The 25,272-nt window shown below is 38.2% G+C and overlaps 1 protein-coding gene across 3 annotated transcripts in view; it reads left to right on the top strand.

Moving 5' to 3' along the window:
* The window catches only part of LOC114654621 (tumor necrosis factor alpha-induced protein 8), a 92,052-nt gene that overhangs the window by 40,407 nt on the left and 26,373 nt on the right, over window positions 1-25,272 (top strand). The window contains exon 1 of one of the 3 annotated variants that reach the window (XM_028805258.2): window positions 24,201-24,419. The exons of the other annotated variants lie outside the window; for them this stretch is intronic. Within the exon in view, the coding sequence (XP_028661091.1) occupies window positions 24,389-24,419 (31 nt within the window). The 5' untranslated portion in view covers window positions 24,201-24,388. Of the gene's footprint in view, window positions 1-24,200; window positions 24,420-25,272 lie in introns of those variants that run through there. 3 annotated transcript variants of the gene reach the window in all.

Raw genomic sequence — 25,272 nt, 5'->3', positions numbered from 1 at the left:
ATGCGCACATAATAAATCGGGTAGTTTATATTTAGATTTTTGTATAAACCCAAACCCTGGAATTTCCCCCAAGATATTGACCACCCCCTAGTTTGTTGTTATACTGCAAGAAATCCCATAGCTATTGGACTTTAACCCCTTATGCACTAAGGGTTTTTTGGTAGTATTGTGCCTAAATTACATATCCAGAAATTAACGACTGATTTATTGCAATAAAGGAGCTGCAAATGGCCGAAGAGCAGCAAGTACAACACTCAAAATTTTTAAAAGAAAATATTTATATTTGTGACACCTTTGTTTACACCAATATCAACCAAATAAAATACAAAGACAAAATTGGTGCTTTCAGGATTTCTCTCCAAAAAGCTGGATTTTACAGTGCATAACAAAGACATTTTATGATTCATAACCCTAGAATCAATTTTCTTTTGTGCTCCAATCTGTCAGCTATCATTGTGTCAAGTTTAGATATGGTGTCCCCCTGTTTGGAAAAATAGTGTCCCTTTAGGAAACATTTTGTCTCGTTCACTTAAAAATCTCTCTGAACAAGTTGCAGTTAGATTTTTGTAAACAATTTATATCACTATGACACAACAAGTAAGTAATTGTAACTATTGTAACAATTGTAAATCATCCAAACCTGTACTTTCAGAATTATTTTTCATGCCAGACAATGGAACAATTTCTGTTTACCACTAGACACAGAGGAAACTTACATTTTTTTTATACTAGATTGGGGTTTTTGTGCAATTCATCCATCTTCTCCTGCCTTCTGTTGCAGTTGCCCTATATGTTCAGTGTTTTATGTTTATTTCTTGTTGTTGTTTTTTTTTTTTTCCTTTTCCTTGCATTTCACGTCCTGAATAAACCAAGTCCCTGCAAAGATCACGGCATCAGCAGCAAAGTGAAAATCAGTGAATCTTTCTTCACCAACAGATTCCCCACAGCCACTACCCGACACCCAGTCCATGCAAGCATTGAAGAGAGTAGAAGCAAGAACACACTCCTGATGAACATCAGAATCAACTGGGGAAAAATGCAGAGGTTCTGCACAGCACTCGCATTACCAATGTAGAGATCGGCCATGATATCCAGCAACCTTGGTGGGGATCCCGCAAAGTCTCAGGATGTCCCACAGGGCAACTCAATCAACTAAGTCAGTGCAGTGAGGCAAATGTTCTAAAGGAAAATTTAATTAAGTGTATAAGCAATGTGATTGTTTGGTTTACACCCTTAACATAGGTTTACTAGAGTAAAGGCCAAGCCTTTAACAATGCTTACAACTAATAGAAAAATAACTAGATTTTAAGTGCAGTTCCCACCAACTAACTAACTTGCTGATTTATGCCTGTATTTAAAATTTAAGTATAACTTAAAACCACAAAGCTGACACTTTTTGGGATTTAAAATAACATGATAATTCCTATAATGCAGAAGATATGATTGGTTTATTAAATTTGAAATCTTAAAAAGTAAATAGAGAATTATTGTGCATGCTAATTAGGGCTGAGGTGATGGTTGATAATACTGTCCATCAGAAATTGGCTGCCACATCGTGGATAAAAATAAAAATCAATGATTGGCTCCAAACGTTTGCAGAAATTTCCTCAAAGTGCTGCCGTCCTCTCAGGAGGTATGAAAGGTTCCTATGTATATTCCTAGTTCATAGTAGCGCAAATAATGGAGGGCAGCATTTTTTTTTTTTTTTCTCTCCGGAGTTGATGGAGAAGCAGTGGAGCTCAAGATTAATATAGTGGGAGTTGGCCAAATTTACTTTCACACAGAAGCCAGGTTCTTGAGGGCACTGTGGACCACTAGCTCTGCAGCACAGCTCAGCCAGTACACCTGATTAAACCTGACTTTTCTCTTTCCTAATGAGTCATTATATTTTGCTTGTAAGCATATGTAAAAGGGCTCAGAAAAGTAGTTACTTGTCCTAATGTAGATTCTTCATTGGTTGAAGAGCATGCTTCATAGTAAGAAAGACAACATATTTTGGAAAAATAAACTAGTAATTTATTAACATGTTAAATGGAACAAAATGTCCAAAGTAAATATATATACAGTGCATCCGGAAAGTATTCACAGCGCATCACTTTTTCCACATTTTGTTATGTTACAGCCTTATTCCAAAATGGATTAAATTCCTTTTTTTTCCTCAGAATTCTACACACAACACCCCATAATGGCAACGTGAAAAAAAGTTTACTTGAGCTTTTTGCAAATTTATTAATAATAAAAAAAATTGAGAAATCACATGTACATAAGTGTGCATTGTATGTGTGTGTGTGTGTGTGTATATATGTGTGTGTGTGTAATATATAAATAATATATACATTGTGGCAGACAACCAGGGATCTTGCCCCACTGGGACACCTGGATCAAGGAAGCCCTAGGAGAAGGGCAATATCTCCTCTGGACGCAAGAGGGCAGCCCCCCTGATTTTCCATCAAGGGCCACAGATATGGAGCTTGGAAGCTCAACCCTGTGGGGTCTGTGGCCCAACCAAGGGGCTGCCTTAATGGTTCCTGAGCCCTAGAGGACAGCACTTCCGCCAAACCAGGAAGTGCTGCCGGAAGACCATCATCAAGCACCTGGAGCACATCCGGGGCATGATAAAAGGGGCCGCCTCACTCCATTTGAGGAGTCTGGAGGAGGAAGGCGGAGGTGACCGAGGAGAGGTAAAAGGACTGAGTAACTGTGTGAGTTGGCGGAACCACTGTAAATAGTTCTGTTTTGGACTGTTTTGTGCACATCAGTGCTGTTTACATTTTTACAACTTTGCAGCCTGTGGTCTTTAACTGTGATGTCCCAACCTTGTAATTCATTTATAAAAATCCCCTGACAGTGAAATAGTTATATCGTACATTAATGTAACCTTAAATAACTGTAGCTTGAACACAGTCACAGCACTCACTTGATACTGCTACTTGTGAAGTGTGTCACACCCAGTAACCCAGTCATGGTCCATGTTCTGCTGTATTGAGCGGCTTGGCGGGTGCAATAATTTTTCATTGTGGGCAAAAAATTTACATCACCCTGTCAGTGCTAGTTACCAATGTGCTGTATAATTACAAATTTATATGTAAAAAATATTTATGCATTACAGAATGCATTTAAAATGTCTTTATTGAAGTGGCATGTTTATTTAAACTAATGAAGTATAAACTATTTGTTAATTAATTCATGAGACTGTACAGAAATGCTGTATGTTGCCTGTGAACTGAAGTATGAAAAAAAAAAAAATACACTGGGGACTTCACTATCTACCTTTATTAAATGGCATATCGCATGCAGCAGATTATTCAAAAAAAGAATATAAAAGCAAATTTAAAATCGCTACAGATCACAGCTCTGTATTGGCATTACAGCTGAAGAGAAACAGAGTTTAGGCTATTCCTGTGCATTGTTCATTTACTGTCTGCTCTTCTTCATGTACTCAAATATAGTTTCACGCTGCAGATGTAAGAATTTGGATCCCACACACCCAATTTATTGTCCACTTATTGTGTGCTTTAACTAACTTCTGCAGTTGGCCTTAGGAAATGTCACTGTTTTTCTAAGATAAGTCTCACTGTCGGCCTCAAGAGGTGCCCAATAAAGACTGGCATTTTTTTTTTAGGGGAATTGCTGACTTTGTAATCTGTCCAAGCCACACCTGGTGTCGACCTTTTCTTTTCTAGAGTGTCTTGCTATTTAGCTGTATGTTTTCTGCTACTCCAGCATGTGTGGTTCTCTGTGGTTCAGCATGTTTAGTGGATGAAAGGAAAGAAGGAAAATGAGTGTTGTGGACTGTACAAACAGAGAAGAGGCTTGTCAAATCTTAGAGCAATTACAGATGGCATGGCAGTTTGATGTTTTCTTTTTCATTCCAGCTACTAAAATGCAGCAAGATTACAGTACTTCCACATTCACAATAAATGTTTTGTAACCACAAGAAAAACATCTGAGGGTATCGTAATTAGTCGCCCAGTGTGATTGCTAGTTCTGCAATTTGACACCCTCAGAAGCAATGAGATTCTGCCCTTGCAGTCATTAAATCTGCTATTCTGTATGACTAGAAGTTGTCTTAAGTTCTGTAGTATCATGCCAGATTAGGCTATGCAGGGAACTTTGATTTCTTCACACATTTCTTTCCAGCTGTACTCATCTTAAGAATATACCACAAAGTCTAGAATGAAAGAAAAGCCAACCTGGCATTTTTCAAGGCTGAGATTTAGTTGAAGTCCCATGAATTTCCTGTGTTGGTGTAGATATGAACAAAAACAAAAAATTACCACTATATCACACAAAATTTCCTAGCATCCTGGTGTATATAGTATATTGATCCATCCTCTTCCGCTTATCCGAGGTCGGGTCGCGAGGGCAGCGGCTTGAGCAGAGATGCCCAGACTTCCCTCTCCCCGGCCACTTCTTCTAGCTCTCCCGGGATAATCCCAAGGCGTTCCCAGGCCAGCCGAGAGACGTAGTCCCTCCAGCGTGTCCTGGGTCTTCCCCGGGGCCTCCTCCCGGTTGAACGTGCCCGGAACACCTCACCAGGGAGGCGTCCAGGAGGCATCCTGATCAGATGCCCGAGCCACCTCATCTGACTCCTCTCTACTCTGAGCCCCTCCCGGATGACTGAGCTTCTCACCCTATCTTTAAGGGAAAGAAGCCCAGACACCCTGCGGAGGAAACTCATTTCAGCCGCTTGTATTCGCGATCTCGTTCTTTCGGTCACTACCCATAGCTCATGACCATAGGTGAGGGTAGGAACATAGATCGACTGGTAAATTGAGAGCTTCGCCTTGCGGCTCAGCTCCTTTTACACCACGACAGACCGATGCAGAGCCCGCAATACTGCGGACGCCGTACCAATCTCACGCTCCATTCTTCCCTCACTCGTGAACAAGATCCCAAGATACTTGAACTCCTCCACTTGGGGCAGGATCTCGCTACCAACCCTGAGAGGCCACTCCACCCTTTTCCGGCTGAGGACCATGGTCTCGGATTTGGAGGTGCTGATTCCCATCCCAGCCGCTTCACACTCTGCTGCGAACTGATCCAGAGAGAGCTGAAGATCACGGCCTGATGAAGCAAGCAGGACAACATCGTCTGCAAAAAGCAGTGACCCAATCCTGAGTCCACCAAACCGGACCACCTCAACGCCCTGGCTGCGCCTAGAAATTCTGTCCATAAGTTATGAACAGAATCGGTGACAAAGGGCAGCCCTGGCGGAGTCCAACTCTCACTGGAAACGGGTTCGACTTACTGCCGGCAATGCGGACCAAGCTCTGGCACCGATCGTACAGGGACCGAACAGCCCTTATCAGGGGGTCCGGTACCCCATACTCTCGGAGTACCCCCCACAGGATTCCCCGAGGGACACGGTCGAATGCCTTTTCCAAGTCCACAAAACACATGTAGACTGGTTGGGCAAACTCCCATGCACCTTCCAGGATTCTGCTAAGGGTGTAGAGCTGGTCCACTGTTCCGCGTCCAGGACGAAAACCACACTGTTCCTCCTGAATCCGAGGTTCAACTATCCGACGGACCCTCCTCTCCAGGCCCCCCGAATAGACTTTTCCAGGGAGGCTGAGGAGTGTGATCCCTCTGTAGTTGGAACACACCATCCGGTCCCCTTTCTTAAAGAGGGGGACCACCACCCCGGTCTGCCAATCCAGAGGCACTGTCCCTGATGTCCATGCGATGTTGCAGTGGTGTGTCAACCATGACAGTCCTACAACATCCAGAGCCTTGAGGAACTCCGGGCGTATCTCATCCACCCCTGGGGCCCTGCCACCAAGGAGTTTTTTGACCACCTCATGTGACCTCAGTCCCAGAGATGGGGGAGCCCACCTCCGAGTCCCCAAGCTCTGCTTCCTCATTAGAAGGCACGTTAGTGGGATTGAGGAGGTCTTCGAAGTACTCCCCCCACCAACCCACAACATCCCGAGTCGAGGTCGGCAGCATACCAACACCGCCATATACAGTGTTGACACTGCACTGCTTCCCCCTCCTGAGACGCCGGATGGTGGACCAGAATCTCCTCAAAGCCGTCCGAAAGTCGTTCTCCATGGCCTCCCCAAACTCCTTCCACGCCCGAGTTTTTGCCTCCGCAACCACCAAAGCTGCATTCCGCTTGGCCTGCCGGTACCGATCAGCTGCCTCCAGAGTCTCACAGGACAAAAGGGTCCTGTAGGACTCCTTCTTCAGCTTGACGGCATCTCTCACCACCGGTGTCCACCAACAGGTTTGGGGATTGCCGCCACTACAGGCACCGACCACCTTACGGCCACAGCTCCGGTCAGCTGCCTCAACAATAGAGGCACGGAACATGGCCCATTCGGACTCAGTGTCCCCCAACTCACTCGGGATGTGGTCGAAGTTCTGCCGGAGGTGGGAGTTGAAGCTACTTCTGACAGGGGGCTCTGCCAGACTTTCCCAGCAGACCCTCACAACACGTTTGGGCCCACCAGGCCTGACCGGCATCCTCCCCCACCATCGAAGCCAACTCACCACCAGGTGGTGATCAGTTGACAGCTCCACCCCTCTCTTCACCCGAGTGTCCAAGACATGTGGCCGCAAGTCCGACGACACTACCACAAAGTCGATTATTGAGCTGAGGCCTTGGGTATCCTGGTGCCAAGTGCAAATATGAACACACCTATGCTTGAACATGGTGTTCGTTATGGACAATCCATGATGAGCACAGAAGTCCAATAACAAAACTCCGCTTGGGTTCAGATCGGGGGGGCCATTCCTCCCAATCACGCCCTTCCAGGTCTCACGGTCATTGCCCACGTGAGCATTGAAGTCTCCCAGCAGAACGAGGGAGTCCCCAGAAGATATGCCCTCTAGCACCCCCTCCAGGGACTCCAAAAAGGGTGGGTACTCCGAACTGCTGTTCGGTGCATACACACAAACAACAGTTAGGACCCGTCCCCCCACCCAAAGGCGGAGGGAGGCTACCCTCTCGTCTACCGGGGTAAACCCCAATGAACAGGCTCCAAGTCGGGGGGCAATAAGTATACCCACACCCGCTCTGCGCCTCTCACCGGGGGCAACTCCAGAGTGGTAGAGAGTCCAGCCCCTCTCAAGGAGATTGGTTCCAGAGTCCAAGCTGTGCGTCGAGGTGAGTCCAACTATATCTAGCCGGAACCTCTCAACCTCGCGCACTAGCTCAGGCTCCTTCCCCTTCAGAGAGATGATATTCCACGTCCCAAGAGCCAGCTTCTGTAGCCAAGGATCGGACCGCCAAGGTCCCCACCTTCGGCCATCACCCAACTCACACTGCACCCGACCTCCTTGACCCCTCTCATAGGTGGTGAGCCCATGGGATGGGGGACCCACGTTGCCTCTTCGGGCATGGGTGCAGGCCCGGCTACCAGGCGCTCACCATCGAGCCCCATCTCCAGGCCTGGCTCCAGAGGGGGGCCCCGGTGACCCGCGTCCGGGCAAGGTAAAACGCCGTCAAAATTTTCATTCATCATAGAAGGTTTGAACCGCTCTTTGTCTCATCCCTCACCTAGGACCAGTTTGCCTTGGGTGGCCCTACCAGGGGCATAAAGCCCCGGACAACAGAGCTCCTAGGATCATTGGGACACGCAAACCCCTCCACCACGATAAGGTGGTGGTTAAAGGAGGGGATTTTTTATTAAAGTGAACAAGTCAAAAGAGACTTGAGACACAATCTTTGTTATTTCTTGGGAATGTAACATTATTTAATAAGGTAAACTGCTTAGAAACTGTAGAAGTAATGGACTTTTTGAATATGGGAGCTGCTCTCTAAGCAAGATGATAGGAAAACTGTTGAGCTCTGTTACTACAGAAATGTAGCAGTGAGTTCCCTGCTTTGCATTATCTTTTTATCCCTCCCGTCAGGGTATGGATGCACCCTACTTGCAGGGTAACATATGTGATGATTTGAAGAGAACATCTGGTGGAAATGAAGGACTTTATAAATTTCCAAAACAACAAATAAGCAGCTGCATATGTGCTTGATTACTTGATACTTCATATTTGAAGCTGCTGTTTTTAAATTTCCTAATCAAGGGCTTTCAACATTATCAACCCACGAATTGTGAAGTTACCCTGAAATGTGTGAAAGAGGTAACCCTAGCAGATTTTCATGATGATTATCCTAGGAATTTCTTTGGTCCCGTGTGTGAAAAGGGCTGTTGAGAGAGTGCATTGGCATAATAGGGGAGAAAAGAATCTGAGAATGCCACCACAACAGATAGACATGGAAAGAATTGACACCAATAGATTTTGTTTTTCAATTGTGTACTCATTTAGTGCTTTGTGTTTGCCTTTTTATTTTTCTTTCCCAGTGGTTTTGCCTAATCGGTGACACATTGAGAACCCTGGACTCTTGGATATTAGTCCAGATTGGGGCAATGCCTCTGGGATAATCACCTGTTACGTTGCTTAGAAATCATATGAGCACAAAGAATATTTGTATAATTTATAATGCTCTTTTTCCTCTTCAAGTTGCACAGTTTATTAGTATCTGCATGTCTACATTCTTTAAATAGCAGTATGCTCTGCATGCAACATGCTTACTAACAGAATAATCATTTACAGCTGTTGGGAAGAGCAGGTGCACCAAATGAAGTGACCATTCACTGTACATCATATTTAGTGTTTCATCAGGTGTAACAGAATACAATTTGAAATATCAAGCATGTGAAGCTGCCTCCACTTTAATTCAGAAGGGAGAAACCCAAGATTCAGTTGTAGCCAGTTTTGTCAGCTACCACAAGGCTGTCATCCACTGTCCCGTTTCTACAGTGGTTGACATTACATGCAAAATATTTATTAAAAATACATTTATACATCAACACATAATAGTTTTAGTAACACAAACACTGTAAAGCCTAATGAAAATTGCAAGGTTTACTGCAAATAAAACATTCATTTGTTTGTGCAATCTTCATTTTTAGAAGTCTTTTTATATGTAATGTTTGTTTTGTTTTGGATTAAATATGTCCTAATATCTCATCCAAAGCCTGAAGAATAGCAACATTTAGTTGTTTACTCCACAGAAATCCATATCTAACTAAAATATCTCTGCTTTTTGTCTCATAGTAGAATCTTTGTTACTTAGTCAAATATTTTGTATATACAGCATTTGATGTCATTGACCAAGACAAACAGGATTTCTTAGTTGTTGTTTTCATTGCTGTGCGTATATTTAAAGTAGTGATTTATTTAAAACATAGTTAACCCATTTTCTGAGAGATCCTTCAAACTTCATCATACTTTAGAAATGATCAATTTTGGCTGCATCTACCTCTTAAATAATAATTTTGTTGACTCTTCTAAAACAGTTTTTTGCTCAACATGGGATGGGCATCTTCAGCTGAATAAAAATGTTTCAGTTTTTCCCTATCTCAATGAAGGTAGGGCATAATTATAAAAACACCTTGATGATAGCATAGCATGTTTAAATAACAAACAGCAGTGTTGTGTGAAAACAAGATTTGTTTTCCTTAATATTTACAAAGCTGTATATTTGCCAGAGTTTTTATATACTGTAAACAAATCAGGTTGATGTAAGGTAAGAGTATCTGTTCTGTTGAGTTGCCATGCTCTTTTTTGAAGTTTGCATTGATTTCCCTCTCTTATTTCTGATGTTTATTATTTTGATTAATGACTCTCAACTTGTGAATAGATGAACCCTTCGAAAGAATGGTGTCTAATTTGGGGAATTTTTTGTTTGTGTGTTTTGCCCATTTCTGCCATAAGATGTAGTTCCTTGTGCCTCTTTAGTTCAGAAAATGAAAATAGTGGGCTGATGGATGTTCCACGGCTGTTTTTCGGAATGTATATTTTAGAAATCCCCAACCTCATATATAGTGCTCATGGTCAAGAATTTTCTGCAGACAAAACACAGTATTATATACCTCACTAATTAAAACTAACTAAATTTTGCAATTGTTCATTGACCATTTATGCTCTACAGATGAAAGTAATGTTATCCTGGAAAATATGAATAACATTGGAATAGACTCACTTGAACACAATAACTTAGTTGCCTTATTTTTATTTAGAATTTATCTGTAAGAGAGCTGGCGCAGCTAAAACATAACGAGAAAATGTACCAAGAGCATGACAGAGTTACCAGAACCCTTCAATACAGGAAATAATTTTGTAGACCTGTAGACTTTTTAGTTCTGTGCACTACTTGTGTTCTCTTCACTATTTCATGCTAAAGTTAGCTTTTAGGTGGATTGTAGCTAAACCATACTATTCTTCTCTCTCCCTGAAGGTCTTTTCATACTGTTTTATATTTAAACATCCTGCTTATGATCTATGTCAAAATTTATAATTAAATGATCCAGAGTTGCGTTTTGTGTTTGGGTTTTTCTAATTATTATATATCTCAACACAAAGTACAAATGTAAATAGTTATGGAAGATGTAAATAGTTATGGAAGATTATATATAAAAATAAAACAATGTACGTAAAAATATTATTTTTGGGTGGAGCACTCCTTTAATCTGTTTGATATAGTAAGCATTACTTTGTCTTTGCAGCTTTAACCTTGTTTGGCTGTCATAAGGTTGAAATACAAGGTAGTTAAGAGATGCATTGCTCTGCCATTATTTGCTTTCTTCTTCCATTTTTATGGCTGTAGTCTTTAATCCTGTTGATTTCAGTTCAGTTCTCAGCATGCCTAAGGAAAATTTATCTTTATATGGCTGCAGATAAAGTTTGTTTGTGAAAATAAATAAGCTTAATTATTCAAAATGTTGAGTTTCAAAGAGGAACAAATTCCTCAATCATTGCCAAGTACTGGCATTATCTATGAGCAACAAAAAATAAAAACTAATTCTACCACTTTATACAATACACAACAAGAAGCTGCACGGATTTCTTTGTTCATTACTCTGTAGCTGGAGACTGTTAGCCCTTACTTGAAAGTAAAACAAACTTGAGACGTAGATATTTGTGAACCAAAGTTTCAAGACTTACTGTACTGGAAATTGAGCTATAATAAATATTTAAAGAGCAGTAGATAAAAGAGACTGATAGAAATTTGTAAGCTTTAGAATTGTAGTTTGCTTCTGAAAATATTCACAATTTACAGTTATCAAAACTACATGAAAAATTGTATTCTTTTTTTTTTTTTGCAGGATGGTCTTTCATTGAGGTATAAAAATATTTTGTTTAATTTCCTCCTAGCTTGTGTATTGTCATGTTTATATAGTTTCCTATTTTTGTGTACTTATGTTGAAATTTACAAAAACTTAAAGAAAATTCTAAAGACAGCAAATTAAAAGAAAATTTTAATTAGTTGGGAGCATATGATAGGTGAGCCCAGACTGTCATTAAAATAATGTACAATGCAGTACATATGGTACTATTAAAACATTACTGGCAATGTCTTTACTCATCTGTTTAACAATACAAAATATAAAGATAAAATACCTTGTTTTAAAAATACAAATTAGATGAAAAATCAGAAGAGTATAGCATACATTTTTGAGAATAGGATTTCTAAAAACAAACTGTAGAGCAGGGCTACTTTTGCTTTCCTTGCATAGTAAACTTGCTTGCTTTTTGTGTGCAACAGTTTAGCTACGGGGCCATGTAAAGCAAGTGCTGTGTACTTTTTTTTTGTTTTTTTTTTTATAAATTGTGCTTACAGTAAGTGGTAGTTATGGCACATGAAGGCCTTGTGTGAGATGCATATATTGAGACACACCTACAGTGTTCCAGTATTTAATAGTGCTAAAATTTCATCACCTGATTTTTCTATAAATGATGTCTGAAGTATACTGTGTGACTTGAATTTATTATATATCCATTTCAAGCCTATGTCTTTTGGAGACCTTTTAGACTATTGTCACACCATGTGTGTTCATTTTGATTTCTGGATTTTTGCAAAATAGAGGTAATCAAGATAAAGTATACCTACCATAATATGTCTGTTAAGGGCATTATTGAATTTTTACTACTCACACTTAATGTTTTGTTAAATTCATGAGAAAGCTAGTGAGATAGGCAGGCCATTTGAAAGCTTTTATATGACATACAGTACATCCCTGAGCCCTTAGTACCTGCAAAACATTTGGCTTCCATTTATTTAGGACAAAGTGGGGGGAGTGTTGGCAGAACTGCATTTAAAGGATGAGGTTCAGTGTTGGGAAATGCACTGTGAAAAGGTACATTAATTAAAATTCTAGTACGTCCTCAAAGCCAAAACAGCTGCAAAATAACAGCAAAAACAAGAAATTATACAAATCCACAGTCAATCTCTGAGTGGATGGAGATTAATACAGCATTTAACTGAGAGGCTCTCAAGTGCTCTGGTTGTTATCCTTCCCAGATGTTGTCACAGACTACAGAAGTTTGGAGGATGGACAGTTACAGTGGACTGCAATTCGGACGTCCAGAGGGTTGAGCAGGTCACCAGTTGTGGACCTCCAAAGAGTTCGGGGATCAGCAGTTGTGGGATTCTCAATTGACAGGGTGGTAGTACTTTTTTGACTTTGGTTTGTTGTAGAAAAACAATATTAAGTGTTTGACTAGGGAAAATGGAGAACTTTCTTGTTTTTTTCCTCCTGGCAGAGAGCAAGATATACATTTCTCACAGACTGGTAAAGCATAAATATATTCGTAAGCAGTTTATATGATTGCAAAATTTATTGAATACATAGACTGCAATGACTACTTGCATGTCTACCTGCAGCATCTGTCCATGTTTACCATTTTCTGCGTACTGCAATGAAATAATTGGAAAAGTTAAATTCTATAAGTCTACTGTAGTCTACACAACATTTTGCTAATCTTTCAAAAATGCATAAAATATTTCTGTACCAATTTCTGGCATGGCTTTCATGAACTCTAAATTTTGCCATCATATTAGCATAGCATGTTTCACTAACAGCAAGATCTGACTTGTTAGTAAGACAGCCTCCTTGTTTTTTACATGTATAAAAACCAAACTCCCCCCTGACTCTTGAAGCTATATTCACATAACTTAATTGATTTCCTGTTATAATGTGTTATAAAATAATCCTGTAAAATAAATCGACTAAGTGGCATGACTTGCCAGTTGTAACCATCACAATGTGTCATGCCAGCTAATGCATTTTATATGTCATGCCCCTGCTGTTCATTTTCCCAACTTACTGCTATGACTCATTTTCATGCAGTCTTAATTAAATTACTATCTAGTCTATCAAAAAGTTGTCAAAAAAATGAAAAACTGTACAAAAATGCCATCCAAAAGCAAATAATCATTAGAGTTTATACAGTGGGGCGAAAAAGCATTTAGTCAGCCACCAATTGTGCAAGTTCTCCCACTTAAAAAGATGAGAGAGGCCTGTAATTTTCATCATAGGTATACCTCAACTATGAGAGACAAAATGAGAAAAAAAAATCCAGAAAATCACATTGTCTGATTTTAAAGAATTTATTTGCAAATTATGGTGGAAAATAAGTATTTGGTCACCTACAAACAAGCAAGATTTCTGGATCTCACAGACCCGTAACTTCTTCTGTAAGAGGCTTCCCAGTCCTCCACTCGTTACCTGTATTAATGACACCTGTTTGAACTCATTATCAATATAAAAGACACCTGTCCACAACCTCAAACAGTCACACTCCAAACTCCACTATGGCCAAGACCAAACAGCTGTCAAAGGACACCAGAAACAAAATTGTAGACCTGCACCAGGCTGGGAAGACTGAATCTGCAATAGGTAAGCAGCTTGGTGTGAAGAAATCAACTGTGGGAGCAATTATTAGAAAATGGAAGACATACAAGACCACTGATAATCTCCCTCGAGCTGGGGCTCCACGCAAGATCTCAGCCCATGAGGTCAAAATGATCACAAGAACGGTGAGCAAAAATCCCAGAACCACACGGGGGGGACCTAGTGAATGACCTGCAGAGAGCTGGGACCAAAGTAACAAAGGCTACCATCAGTAACACACTACGCCGCCAGGGACTCAAATCCTGCAGTGCCAGACGTGTACATGTGCCAGTACATGTGCAGGCCCGTCTGAAGTTTGCTAGAGAGCATTTGGATGGTCCAGAAGAGGATTGGGAGAATGTCATATGGTCAGATGAAACCAAAAAAGAACTTTTTGGTAAAAACTACTCATCGTGAATTGCATCCAAAGAACACCATACCTACTGTAAAGCATGGGAGTGGAAACATCATGCTTTGGGGCTGTTTTTCTGTAAAGAGACCAGGACGACTGATCTGTGTAAAGGAAAGAATGAATGGTGCCATGTATCGTTAGATTTTGAGTGAAAACCTCCTTCCATCAGCAAGGGCATTGAAGATGAAACGTGGCTGGGTCTTTCAGCATGACAATGATACCAAACACACTGCCCGGGTAACGAAGGAGTGGCTTCGTAAGAAGCATTTCAAGGTCCTGGAGTGGCCTAGCCAGTCTCCAGATCTCAACCCCATAGAAAATCTTTGGAGGGAGTTGAAAGTCCGTGTTGCCCAGTGACAGCCCCAAAACATCACTGGGCCAAAATACCAGCAACAGTGTGTGAAAACCTTGTGAAGACTTACAGAAAACGTTTGACCTCTGTCATTGCCAACAAAGGGTATATAACAAAGTATTGAGATGAACTTTTGTTATTGACCAAATACTTTTTTTCCACCATAATTTGCAAATAAATTCTTCAAAAATCAGACAATGTGATTTTCTGGATTTTTTTTCTCATTTTGTCTCTCATATTTGAGGTATACCTATGATGAAAATTACAGGCCTCTCTCATCTTTTTAAGTGGGAGAACTTGCACAATTGGTGGCTGACTAAATACTTTTTTGCCCCACTGTATGTTACAATTAACATCATTGCAAAGTTAAACAAAACATGTACATATGCACCATATATTTTATGTGGATTTCCTTTTGTTTTTATAGTCAATCTGCCTGTTGATTGGAGAATTGGTACGTCAGAGTACACTCTGCACAGATGGTGCCCTGAATCTACAGCTTTGGGTCAGAAGGTCTAAGCCCTGTGCCTCCCTGTATTTCTAATAAATTATTATATTTTTGTGTTTTCTAGGTACAGTAGCTCTTCAGGTACCTCAGCTTCCACCAATATATTAAAGATGCACATTTCAGGTTAATTGTTGACTCAATTTGGTCTGAAATTCTTTCACTGCTCTGAAAAATGTTTTTGTGAATATGCTTTGTAATGTACTGCTCTCCCATCCAGGGTTTATTTCTTCTTTGTGCTTTATAATGCTGCAAGGGTCTCTCGTTAATCTAATGATGAAAAGAGCCAGTTCAGAAAATTGCTGATTAGACGATACCTGCTTTTCCGTTCAGAACATTGAAGTCAGGGCTGTTTTTCAAAGAGATTTTTCAGATTTCTAAAATTGTTGTTGTTTGGTCTTCTAGAAATGACTTGTGAATTTTCATGTATAGTTGAATTAATATCCTAGGTTATTTTAATTCAGCACTCCTCTTGTGTTCTTTTTTGTATTTTTTTTTTCTAACTGTATATCATTTTAAGAGGCTTTGTTAATGTAATTAGTTTTATCTTTGTGCTTATGAAGTGGGCAGATTTTTATGGTACACTTCTGCAGTGAGTAACAGCTCAAGGCACTTTTTCCAAGTACAGAAAAATAGTTTTATTTTTTTAACAGCTGGAACAGTGGCAGGTTAAATGACATGCTTAATGTCATGATATTTGTCATTGCCAGAGGTTTAACATTCCACTTTATTATTTAAAGACCAGTGGTTTAAACCTCAAATATACCTGATCTACAACTAAATGTTGTGAAGTTACTTGACTTATCCTCCATGACCTAGATCAAAACTAAACATGAACCAGCCTTTGTACTTCAAAGAAGAGAACTGTGTAGCATTTCTGATGAATCACTTGGGACAAAGAAACCAGCATATTTTCTCCCATTCTGCTGTTATTCAAGTCACACTTTGAGGTCATAAGGCAAAGACTGCTTTTGGCAAGAGAAGTGTGTCTGGCTTCATTATTTTTTGCATTTGGAGTTTGATCAGTGCATGTTCAGAAGCCTGAATAGGTAATGTCTTTATTACATTTAGTTTGTGTTTTAAATTTCCTGTGAACATTACCAATGGCTGAATAATTGTACTATGTATATTTCGGTATTCTTTTAAAAAAATGTTTTCATATAAATTATTTTTGTAAAGGCCCTTTTGTGATCCAATGGTTGGAAAAAAGTCATGACTATAAGTAGTTCTGTCCTTTGGGAACTGCCTAGGAATTTCTAGTTTTAATATTTTAATGTGCTGTTTTCAACAGACTATTTGTACGTTTTCACATGTTCCTGGTATTAGCAAGCTTGCTATCCATCATCACAGCTGAGTCAGGCCTCTTGTTTTATGGTATTAATCACAGTAAATGTTAGTATTAGAAAAAGGTAACCTCTCAAAACAGACCTAAGTAAGGTATTTATTATGATTATTTGGTATGCAGATTGTGTAAATTGTCAGGTGTTTTTAGTGTTCAATGTGCAATTGGAATAGATGTTTTTGGTCTTAGATTTACCATGCTTTTTTTTTTTTTTTTTTTTTAAACTACAACCAGAAAAAAGTGAGACAGCCAAGTTATTCTAATTTCACATCCACCTAATTCTGGGGGGGTTTTTTTTGTTTTTTTTTCCCTCACTAAAACCAGGAACTGGAGAAAGCGTTAGCACTATTTTACATTGGACATGATGCTTGTTGATGCATATTGTTTTCAGTCCAGACTGGAGTAAGAGTATATACTGGAGTGAAGTTTTAAGTATACTTGCGAATGTGTATTGTTCTAAACAAAACCATTTCAGGCAATTTCAGCACGTTTGAAAACCACAATGACTCCAACGCCTTGAGTACAGTCTTGCAATTTCATGCCAAAATACGTTATCATCCATGGTGCCACCATCACTTTTTCGAAAGAGTGGATTCAGTGTAGGAATCTAGTGTGCTAGCAAGTTTTATAGCTGCTTCCACAAACATTCTGTTGGATAAAAAAAAAAAAGTATGTATAGAAATAAAAATGAAAATCTGGTCCTACCTGTTTTTTGTTGGAAACTTAAAAGAATCCTCATGTCTTGACAATACGTAGAGTAGGAACTAGACCCATGCTAGTAATGGCTACCCTGAACTCAAGAATAACAAATGCTTAGGAAGACTCAGTAAAACCTATATGTCTAATTATACTGGCTCGAGTAGAAATGCTGGCTTGATCACTGTCTGCCAAGGGTAGCTGTGTCATGGTAAAAGTGTATTTTACAAGTTGGTATTTTTCAAGTTAATGGCCATAAATTTGTAACTTCCTGGTATTATGTAAATCTAAATGTAAAGATGTTTGAAACTTTTACATGGAAATAGCTATAAAATACTCTTGACCATGTCTGTCAGTTGATTTTTATCGTAGTGATTATAGTTAAGACACATACTGTACAAATACCTGACATATATATATCAAATACATTAATGCAGCACAATTTTATTCCGTTTAATGCTTTGCCCCCTCCACCACCGTAACTTATCGTCTGTGGGGAAGGAGTGAAAGCTTTAGATTCGTCAAAAATTTCGATCTCCAGTTTTCGATGACTATCAGCTTTTTAGGGTCCCCTGATACCGAAAGCATTGATATCTTGATGATGAGTGTCTGTGTGTCACAGTTTCTTGAGGATGATTTAGAGCTAAAACAGGTGGATGGAAAAATATCAAACTTGAAACTTAAGCCTATTATGAAATGACGATGTGCTAATTAGTTTTTGAGCCAAATTGTACAAGAGAAAGGGGCACTGTACAGGAACCCTCAAATACCATAATTCTGCAATTAATTATGAATTCTTCTTGTCAGTAACTATCGTAATAACCTATTTTATAATCAGAAAGATCAGCATCACAGCAGTAAATAATTACTGAAAATGTCATAGAATACTTTGGGTAACTTGGTGCCTAGGGTACAAAGCCTATGTATGCTCACGTCCAAAACTTTTTGTAATGGTATCATGCTGCATAACTTCATCGCACTACTAGAGCTGCAATTTCAAGTTCTTTTTTGAACTCAGTGCTGTACAGTATATAAATTTGTAATCACTGTTTATACAATGAGGAGGGCACGGTGGCAAAATGTATCTGGCTTTTGATAAAAGAAGTGACAGTTACTTAAGCAACAACGCCTTTAAGATTTCCAAGCTTTATTTTAGTAATACTAGTTCCAGAGTATGTTATGGCACTGGCTTCAGAAATTCTGTTACTCAAGACAAATAGGGATAGCAGGATATGATTGAATTTATTTATTTTACAATGCATAGGAATATCAGTCAGAATGGGGAACATAAGATATCTGGCATTTGTTAACCCTTCATACTGTGGCTATACTTTGCAGCATAGATCTCTTTCATTAAAGAATGAATGCTGTTTGAAGGTTCTGTATTGACAGAGTAACTTAATGTTTTTTGTAGGTTGTATTTGCTTTCTCTTTGAAGTTAGTTGACCTAATGTAATTTTGTTTAGTTGTACTATTTACCTCTAAAATATTGTTACTCTTCTAAATTGTTCCGCCTCTCTCTCGTATGGTACAGAAACCCCAAAAGACAGAAGGACTTGTTATATTAGGAGACTTCACATTTGCCCTCTATTTGTGTTTCACGGTATTGTTTTGGGACACATGTTGTTTAACATTTTTTTCCCTTTAGGTTGACTAATTAATCGCCATGGAATCAGCATCCACTGCTATGTCAACAAAACACAGTGCCTGTTCTTAGTACAGATACGAAAGGTGATTAATCTCCTTTAGTAGTGGAAATTGCTCGTGCAGTATATTGTTCATAAAGTTCCTGACATTTTGTACCTTTAGAGTAACCTCCATATTTGAACTATTGCCTGGCCTTTTGAGTATTTAATCAATATACCAGTGCCCATGGGAGAAGTTATGAAGGCCGACTTTTGTACGCATCATATTTACGTGTGTGTGTTTCTACAGTCTAGTAGTAAAACGAGTAAATGACTGGCACAATAAGAGTTCTTTTTAAATGATTCGTACTAATTTTAATAATATAAAAATGAATCAGATTGGGCCTGAAGGAAATGTTGTATGTGTTAGTGTTCCCTGTGGTGGAATGGTTTCCTGCCCAGGTTAACTTCCTGTATTATGTTTTAATGCTGTCATGATCTGTATTAATTAATGCTGAATAGATCTACAAAATATTTTTAAAAATTGCCATTTTGACTAGCAAGTTAACAGATCCAATTCAGTACTTTTAAAATTGTAGTGCTTGTATGGTCCACAATATATTTTTCTTCAGGTTGCTAGTCCATTGGAACAAATGCCAAAAGTTAATCACAAATTTTTATTTGAACTATGCCATATTGTGCTAGTTTTATTAAAAAAAAAACATCCAGAATTGGTTAATACAACAGAATAGGTTTGCATTGGTTTGTTGTTGCACTGTAATGCTACTTAAAATTATTATAAACAGAACGGTGAACCACTCCACTGTATCTCAGTGCTTAACAGATAGTTTGTAATATTTATATTGTTTGTCATCTCAGTGCTTAACAGATAGTTTGTAATATTTATATTGTTTGTCATTAATGACTTGGAGTGTTTGGTTTTAAAATTGACTCTGAAATAAGTCAAAGAGCTGTCTTTTTTTTTCTTCTAGAAGAATTTCACTTTTCTTCTTAACCTGTATTGAATATGCTAATTGTCATGTAATACAGAAGTTCAGAAAAGACCATGGGGAAGGCTAACACAGTAGAGTAGATTGGAAATTAGACAAAATGATTGGAACCATCAAAGTTAAAAAGTCATATTGGGAAATGGAACATGAACTACAGATCAGTCAGAAAAATACAGAATCACTTCACTCTGCTCACATGCTCAGATCCTTGTTGAACAGTATATAGTACAGGGCAATGTGTAAGTACAATATTTTTAACGATCAATCATATCTTTAGATGTAAGAACTAAAGTATACATGTATAGTTAAGGTGCTTAACAGTGCAGGCTTTTCATTGTGATATTCATTATTTTATGAACAAGTAATTTTTTCAGACATTGATGTTCATAAAACTGTTTTTTGAAATGCTATACTTGCAGATACATTGTGCTCGGTTTACATGATAATTCAGTACAATGTTTATATTATTTATATGTTGCCAAGTTTTATTGCAGGGAATATAATATTAGAATTAAGATGTTTGAACATGGATGGAATATTCTTACAGTCTATTACAAATGAAGCTACAGTATTTTCCTAGCTTTAAATGCCAGGTTTAGTGCTTTTAGTGTTTCTAGTCCCTTTGGTAATGGTAAAGAAGTTTATGACATGACCAAAAGAAATGTGGTCACTGGTTATATAGCTTGTTTTTGTGCAAGGAATTTATTTTACCAGTTATATAGAATATCTCCTAACAAGGGGAAGGGTGGAAACTAACAGTTTTTAAGACCACATACTACCTGACAAAGAAAAATTATTGTAAATTCTGATTAAGATCTTGTTTTATTTCAGTGAAATTAAGTGCAGCAGGTTCACTGTTTTCACAAGTAATAAATCAACTGGATCTTGTCTAGCTAGCAGCACAGTTAAGGCAATTTTCTGTTTTAGTTAATTGTGGTTGTTTCTGCTTTTAATGATGAAATAATGAAAATCTCAAGTGACTTTTTATTTTGTTTTTCTTTATAAATTAGTCACTGGTGAACTGATGAAACCAATAAAAAAAAACACTGGCTGTATTGCTCACATCTGTCCAGCTTCTTACCTAATACCAACATTTTTTGTTGTTTTTTTGTGTTTACAGCACAAAGACAAGTAAGCAGGGACTGAAGTAAAAAAAAAAAAACTGAAATTGTGCTCTGGAAGCAGAGCTGAAAATCAAGTATATACAGTGAAACTGAACTGCATTAAGCACAGTTCTCTTTAAAGGCTTTTCTGAAATAATAAAATAAAGATGATTTGGTAATGGTAAATAATAGTAAACAATGGTAATTCTAGCAGTTTTATGGTTTTTCTTGTGTCATCGCACTCTTTACATTTGGAGCAATTCAGTAAAACAGAAGAACATCTTTAAGTTGTTTTTTGAATCTTGTGTTAACTTAGGATATGGTAACAACATAAACATTAAAATAATTTACATATGTCAAACTTATTGAAAGCTATTAAATGTGATATTACTGCATTTTTGTATAAAGTTAAAACTGTAAAACTGCCGGATCTTCTAAATTTAGTTAGGGAGTTGTGATTTAACGTTTGAACAAAGACATTATTGTACATAGATTGTGTGCTGACAGTAGGCATGCAAGTATAGTATGTCTGAGTTTTCTCCATTAAAAGTATTCTACTGATCTCTTGTAAACTATTTTCAGTCGTTATAATATTGGTGGTGTATATATTCTTTATTTTGCAACTTTGACTGGGAACCATCTGCAAACTTTCTGATCCTACCTTCTCCATTTCATAATTAGGGGGAGCGGGAGTCCGTTCCTGCAATATTAAGTGCAAATAAGGCCATGGCACTTATTTTAGAATTGATAAACCTTACGTTTTAAGCTGTTGGAATGCAAGAAGAAATGTATACCTTGAGAGGACGTAATTTTAGCCATCTATTTTTACCCTTTTCTCCATCTTTAGTGGCCTCTAGTGCATAATTTATTAAAGCCTATAGCATTCTCAAGCTTGTTTAATTCAGTTCAGGATTGTAGGGGAGCCAGAACTGATTGCAAAAGAACTAGGTTTACCAGGTCATTACTGCTTCATGTACAGAGTACAATGAAATTATTACTTTCATATGCTGATGAACATGTAAAATGTAGAGAATCGCAAGTGAATGTCTTGGAGAGTGTGTCTAGATGGGAGTGCTAGCTCCTCACATAGACCAGATTCATTTCTGGGAATTTCAGTTTCTAAAGGTTGTCTGCCTATAAATTTGCTTATTCTGCGACAGTGGCAACAAAATAAGTAAAATACTACACATTAATCACAATACAAATAATTAATGTATACTTTGTATTTCATCCTACAGATCCACAGTCTCTTTCAGGAGACCCAGACAACAGAGATGAATGTAGCAGTCAGATATGGTACTGTTCATCATTCTTTAAATGATGTAAGAGTGAGCAGGAGTTTGGTGGTAGATTGTTATGGAAAGCACCAATTGAAAGGTCCCAGGGTTGAGCAGCTGTGGTACTCTAGCATGTCCAGGGTCCAGCTGTTGTGTGATCAGCATGTCAGGGTGTGGATACACGTTTGGTAGCACAATATTGTTGAATAATTTGGTAGAATAATATTGTTTTAATATAGAAAACCAACTCAAGAAATGCTTTCTCATGGGTTTAGACAGAACAAGAAAGAACACAAAGGCAAGCAATGCATAACAAAAAGGAAATATTGGCACTGTGACATGGTTATAATAATAGTAATAATAATCCTAAATAAAAATAATAAACAGGATCTTTACAGTATACGAGTTCAAATCTTGCTAAAAATACAGACCACAGTGACCCACAAAATATCATTCATCTTCACTGCTGCTTACAGTGACGGTAACAACGTACCTCAAAATTCTGCTTCAGGACCTGATTTCCCAGTCAATTCTCATTCCCATTAGAGGGTAGTCAAGTGTAAAATCCTTTTTGTTTGACAAAGTCTGTTTCAGGCTTTAGCAACAGAAAAATGAACCACATTGGATTCAGAAGAAATTCAGACTCCTTCACTTTTTTCTCTCTATTGTGTTGAAGACTGAATTTTAAATGTATAAATTTGCCATTTTTGCCCATCAATCTATACTCAATAACCAAGAATTACATTGTGAAAACATGTTTTCAGAAAGAAATGAGAGAACTGATATCTCTCTCATTTATTTAGGTATTCAAAAACTTTTGCTGTGGCACTGTATATTGTGGTTAGGTGCATCCTACTTGTTTTAATTATTGTGTCTAGATAATGTATCTAGAACTTGACTGGAAATTGAGTGGTTTTGGGACATGTCTCTTACTGTCCTTGAGTGACCCATCCCATAGAATGTTGTGGAGTGACATGAAGATGACAGTTTACAAATGCTTCCCATTCAATGTAATGGATCTTGAGAGGATCTGCCAGAAAGAATGGAATTAATTGCCCAAATCCAGGTGTGCAAAGCTTGTAGAGACTTACCCAACATGACTCAAAGCTTTTAATTTTTTCAGCTAAGTAGAGAATTTAGGATCTAAGTACTTGTATGAATGCGAGATTTGAGTTTTTAAAAAAATCTATGAAAAACATGTTTTCATTTTGTCATTATGGGTTATTGAGTAAAGGTTGATAGATACATTTATATTTTTGCCCATTTAAAATTAAATGGGCAACACAGTCTAGTGTCAAAAAAGAAATGGGGTCTGAATACTTTCTGAATCCACTGAGTGTCACGTTACCTGCATTGGTAAGCAATGTTTGAGATGTGCAAGTTAGTGTGCGATTTGGAAAGTTAGAAAACTACTGGTGGCTTCTCCAGCAGAACTCAAGTAGGCTCACTGTCTTCTAAAAAGATGCATTATCTCTTATTATTATAAAGTATTTTTTTTTTCTTAAAAATATGTCATGGTCTAATAGAGTACTATGTAAGTATTTATGTTTTTATACTTTTTCCAGAAAGGGAATCTGTAAGAATTATAATGCTTTTGATACTTAATGTGTGAAATTAAACTCGGCTAAAAGTAAAGGCTGTAGTTCTCCAACTTCATAAATGTAGGTGTTTACAGTGCTTCAAATTAATATAATCTAGAATAATACACAAATGAGGTAATGAGTGTAAGAAAGAAAATTTCACCTTGTAGCCAAAACACCTCAAGAGCATTCTTGATAGATTGCCTTCAGTGGCAATATGCCTGTACAGTAGCTGGTGCTTTACTGTATTGGGATTAATAAAGTATCTATCTATCTATCTATCTATCTATCTATCTATCTATCTATCTATCTATCTATCTATCTATTGTATTAGCCATCAGTGTTCATGGCTTCTGCTTCTTGCCATCGTTGTGATTCTGAAAGTGCAACTTAAGTAAAACCATGTAATTCATTTTCATGAAAGACGAGGAGAAAAGCATCCTTTCTGACATCAGCATAAAAAGTAAATTAAAGTGTAAAATACGAGGCCTGCCGAGCTGCCTTGTTGGTGCTGCCTCATACATTGCTTTCATTTTGATGACTTAACTTAAGGGGGAGGGGAGAAGTGCCGACAAACTAACTCCACCCTGTGCAGGAGCTCAAGTGGCAGGAGGATAAAGAAAGCACTATCTGTAGTTGATTACTTGTGGAGCAGCTTGCCTCACAGCTACATCAGGGAATTTGGACTACAGAATACTTATTGCACTGTTGTTTTCTCATTTACTTCATTGGAAGGTCAAGATTTAGTTAATTTTTCTACCAGGTTTACTTCCACTTATTTCGTGACTTCTTTCAGCAATGGGCTCAGAAACGGAGGAATCGAAAGAAGGTATGTGTACCATATAATATTACAAAGTAGCAGCTGGTAATCTACTCTTTAAGGAAAAAAACATTCATTTTCATTTGAAAAATGGCATATCATTTATAGATTTTCTGACAGCTGTACAGAGGACCTACATTTTAGTTCTCATTCTTTGAAACTTTAAAACTAATCTAGCTCTGTAGATATTTTTTAGAAGTGAATCAGCTTGATTATTAGTAAAACAATGTGTTATTAAACTATGGATATGTGAGGGGAAAAAAATCAAAGAATAGGTCTGAAACGCTCATTTAGGCCAGTAAACAAAAATAATTTGTGAGAAAGTAATGCTTTAAGAATCCATTTCTCTGAGCTTGGGCTTCTTTTAGAAATATGATTTTTACACTCAAATATAATACTTTTAAAGTCACATTTTTGTTTTTATGCACAACATGTAGTTTTTAATTTGTAAAAAGGCACATTTGAATGCATGTGCATTTGTATTTCTTTGCATATCTACTGTCTGTCTATCAATAGTTTGTGATGTACAGTACATGCACATTAGAACAGTTATGTACAGTATTTTTCATTAAAAAATCCACAGCACACTCGCACACACACCCCTGCTGCTCATTCATACTGGGTCAGAATTACCCAGTATAACATGTACAATATGAGGAAGGTAATTGAATTCAACTTCTTGGAACTGTAAGGTAGTAATGCCAGCCACAAGGATGGGACATCCCCTCAGTAAGCAGCAGCCCTTGCAGATTCATATGATTTCACGAGTACTTAACTTCTTTCCAACCTTCACACTGGTTCAGACTCGCAATATACAGTTCTTGGTGGGAACATTAGTTCTAAGGCTCCTACTCTCTGGACT

The sequence above is a fragment of the Erpetoichthys calabaricus genome, chromosome 7, assembly GCF_900747795.2.
Source record: "Erpetoichthys calabaricus chromosome 7, fErpCal1.3, whole genome shotgun sequence".
NCBI lineage: Eukaryota > Metazoa > Chordata > Cladistia > Polypteriformes > Polypteridae > Erpetoichthys > Erpetoichthys calabaricus.
The sequence above is the reverse complement of the archived record's forward strand: the minus strand, read 5'-3'. Positions and strand labels throughout refer to the sequence as shown.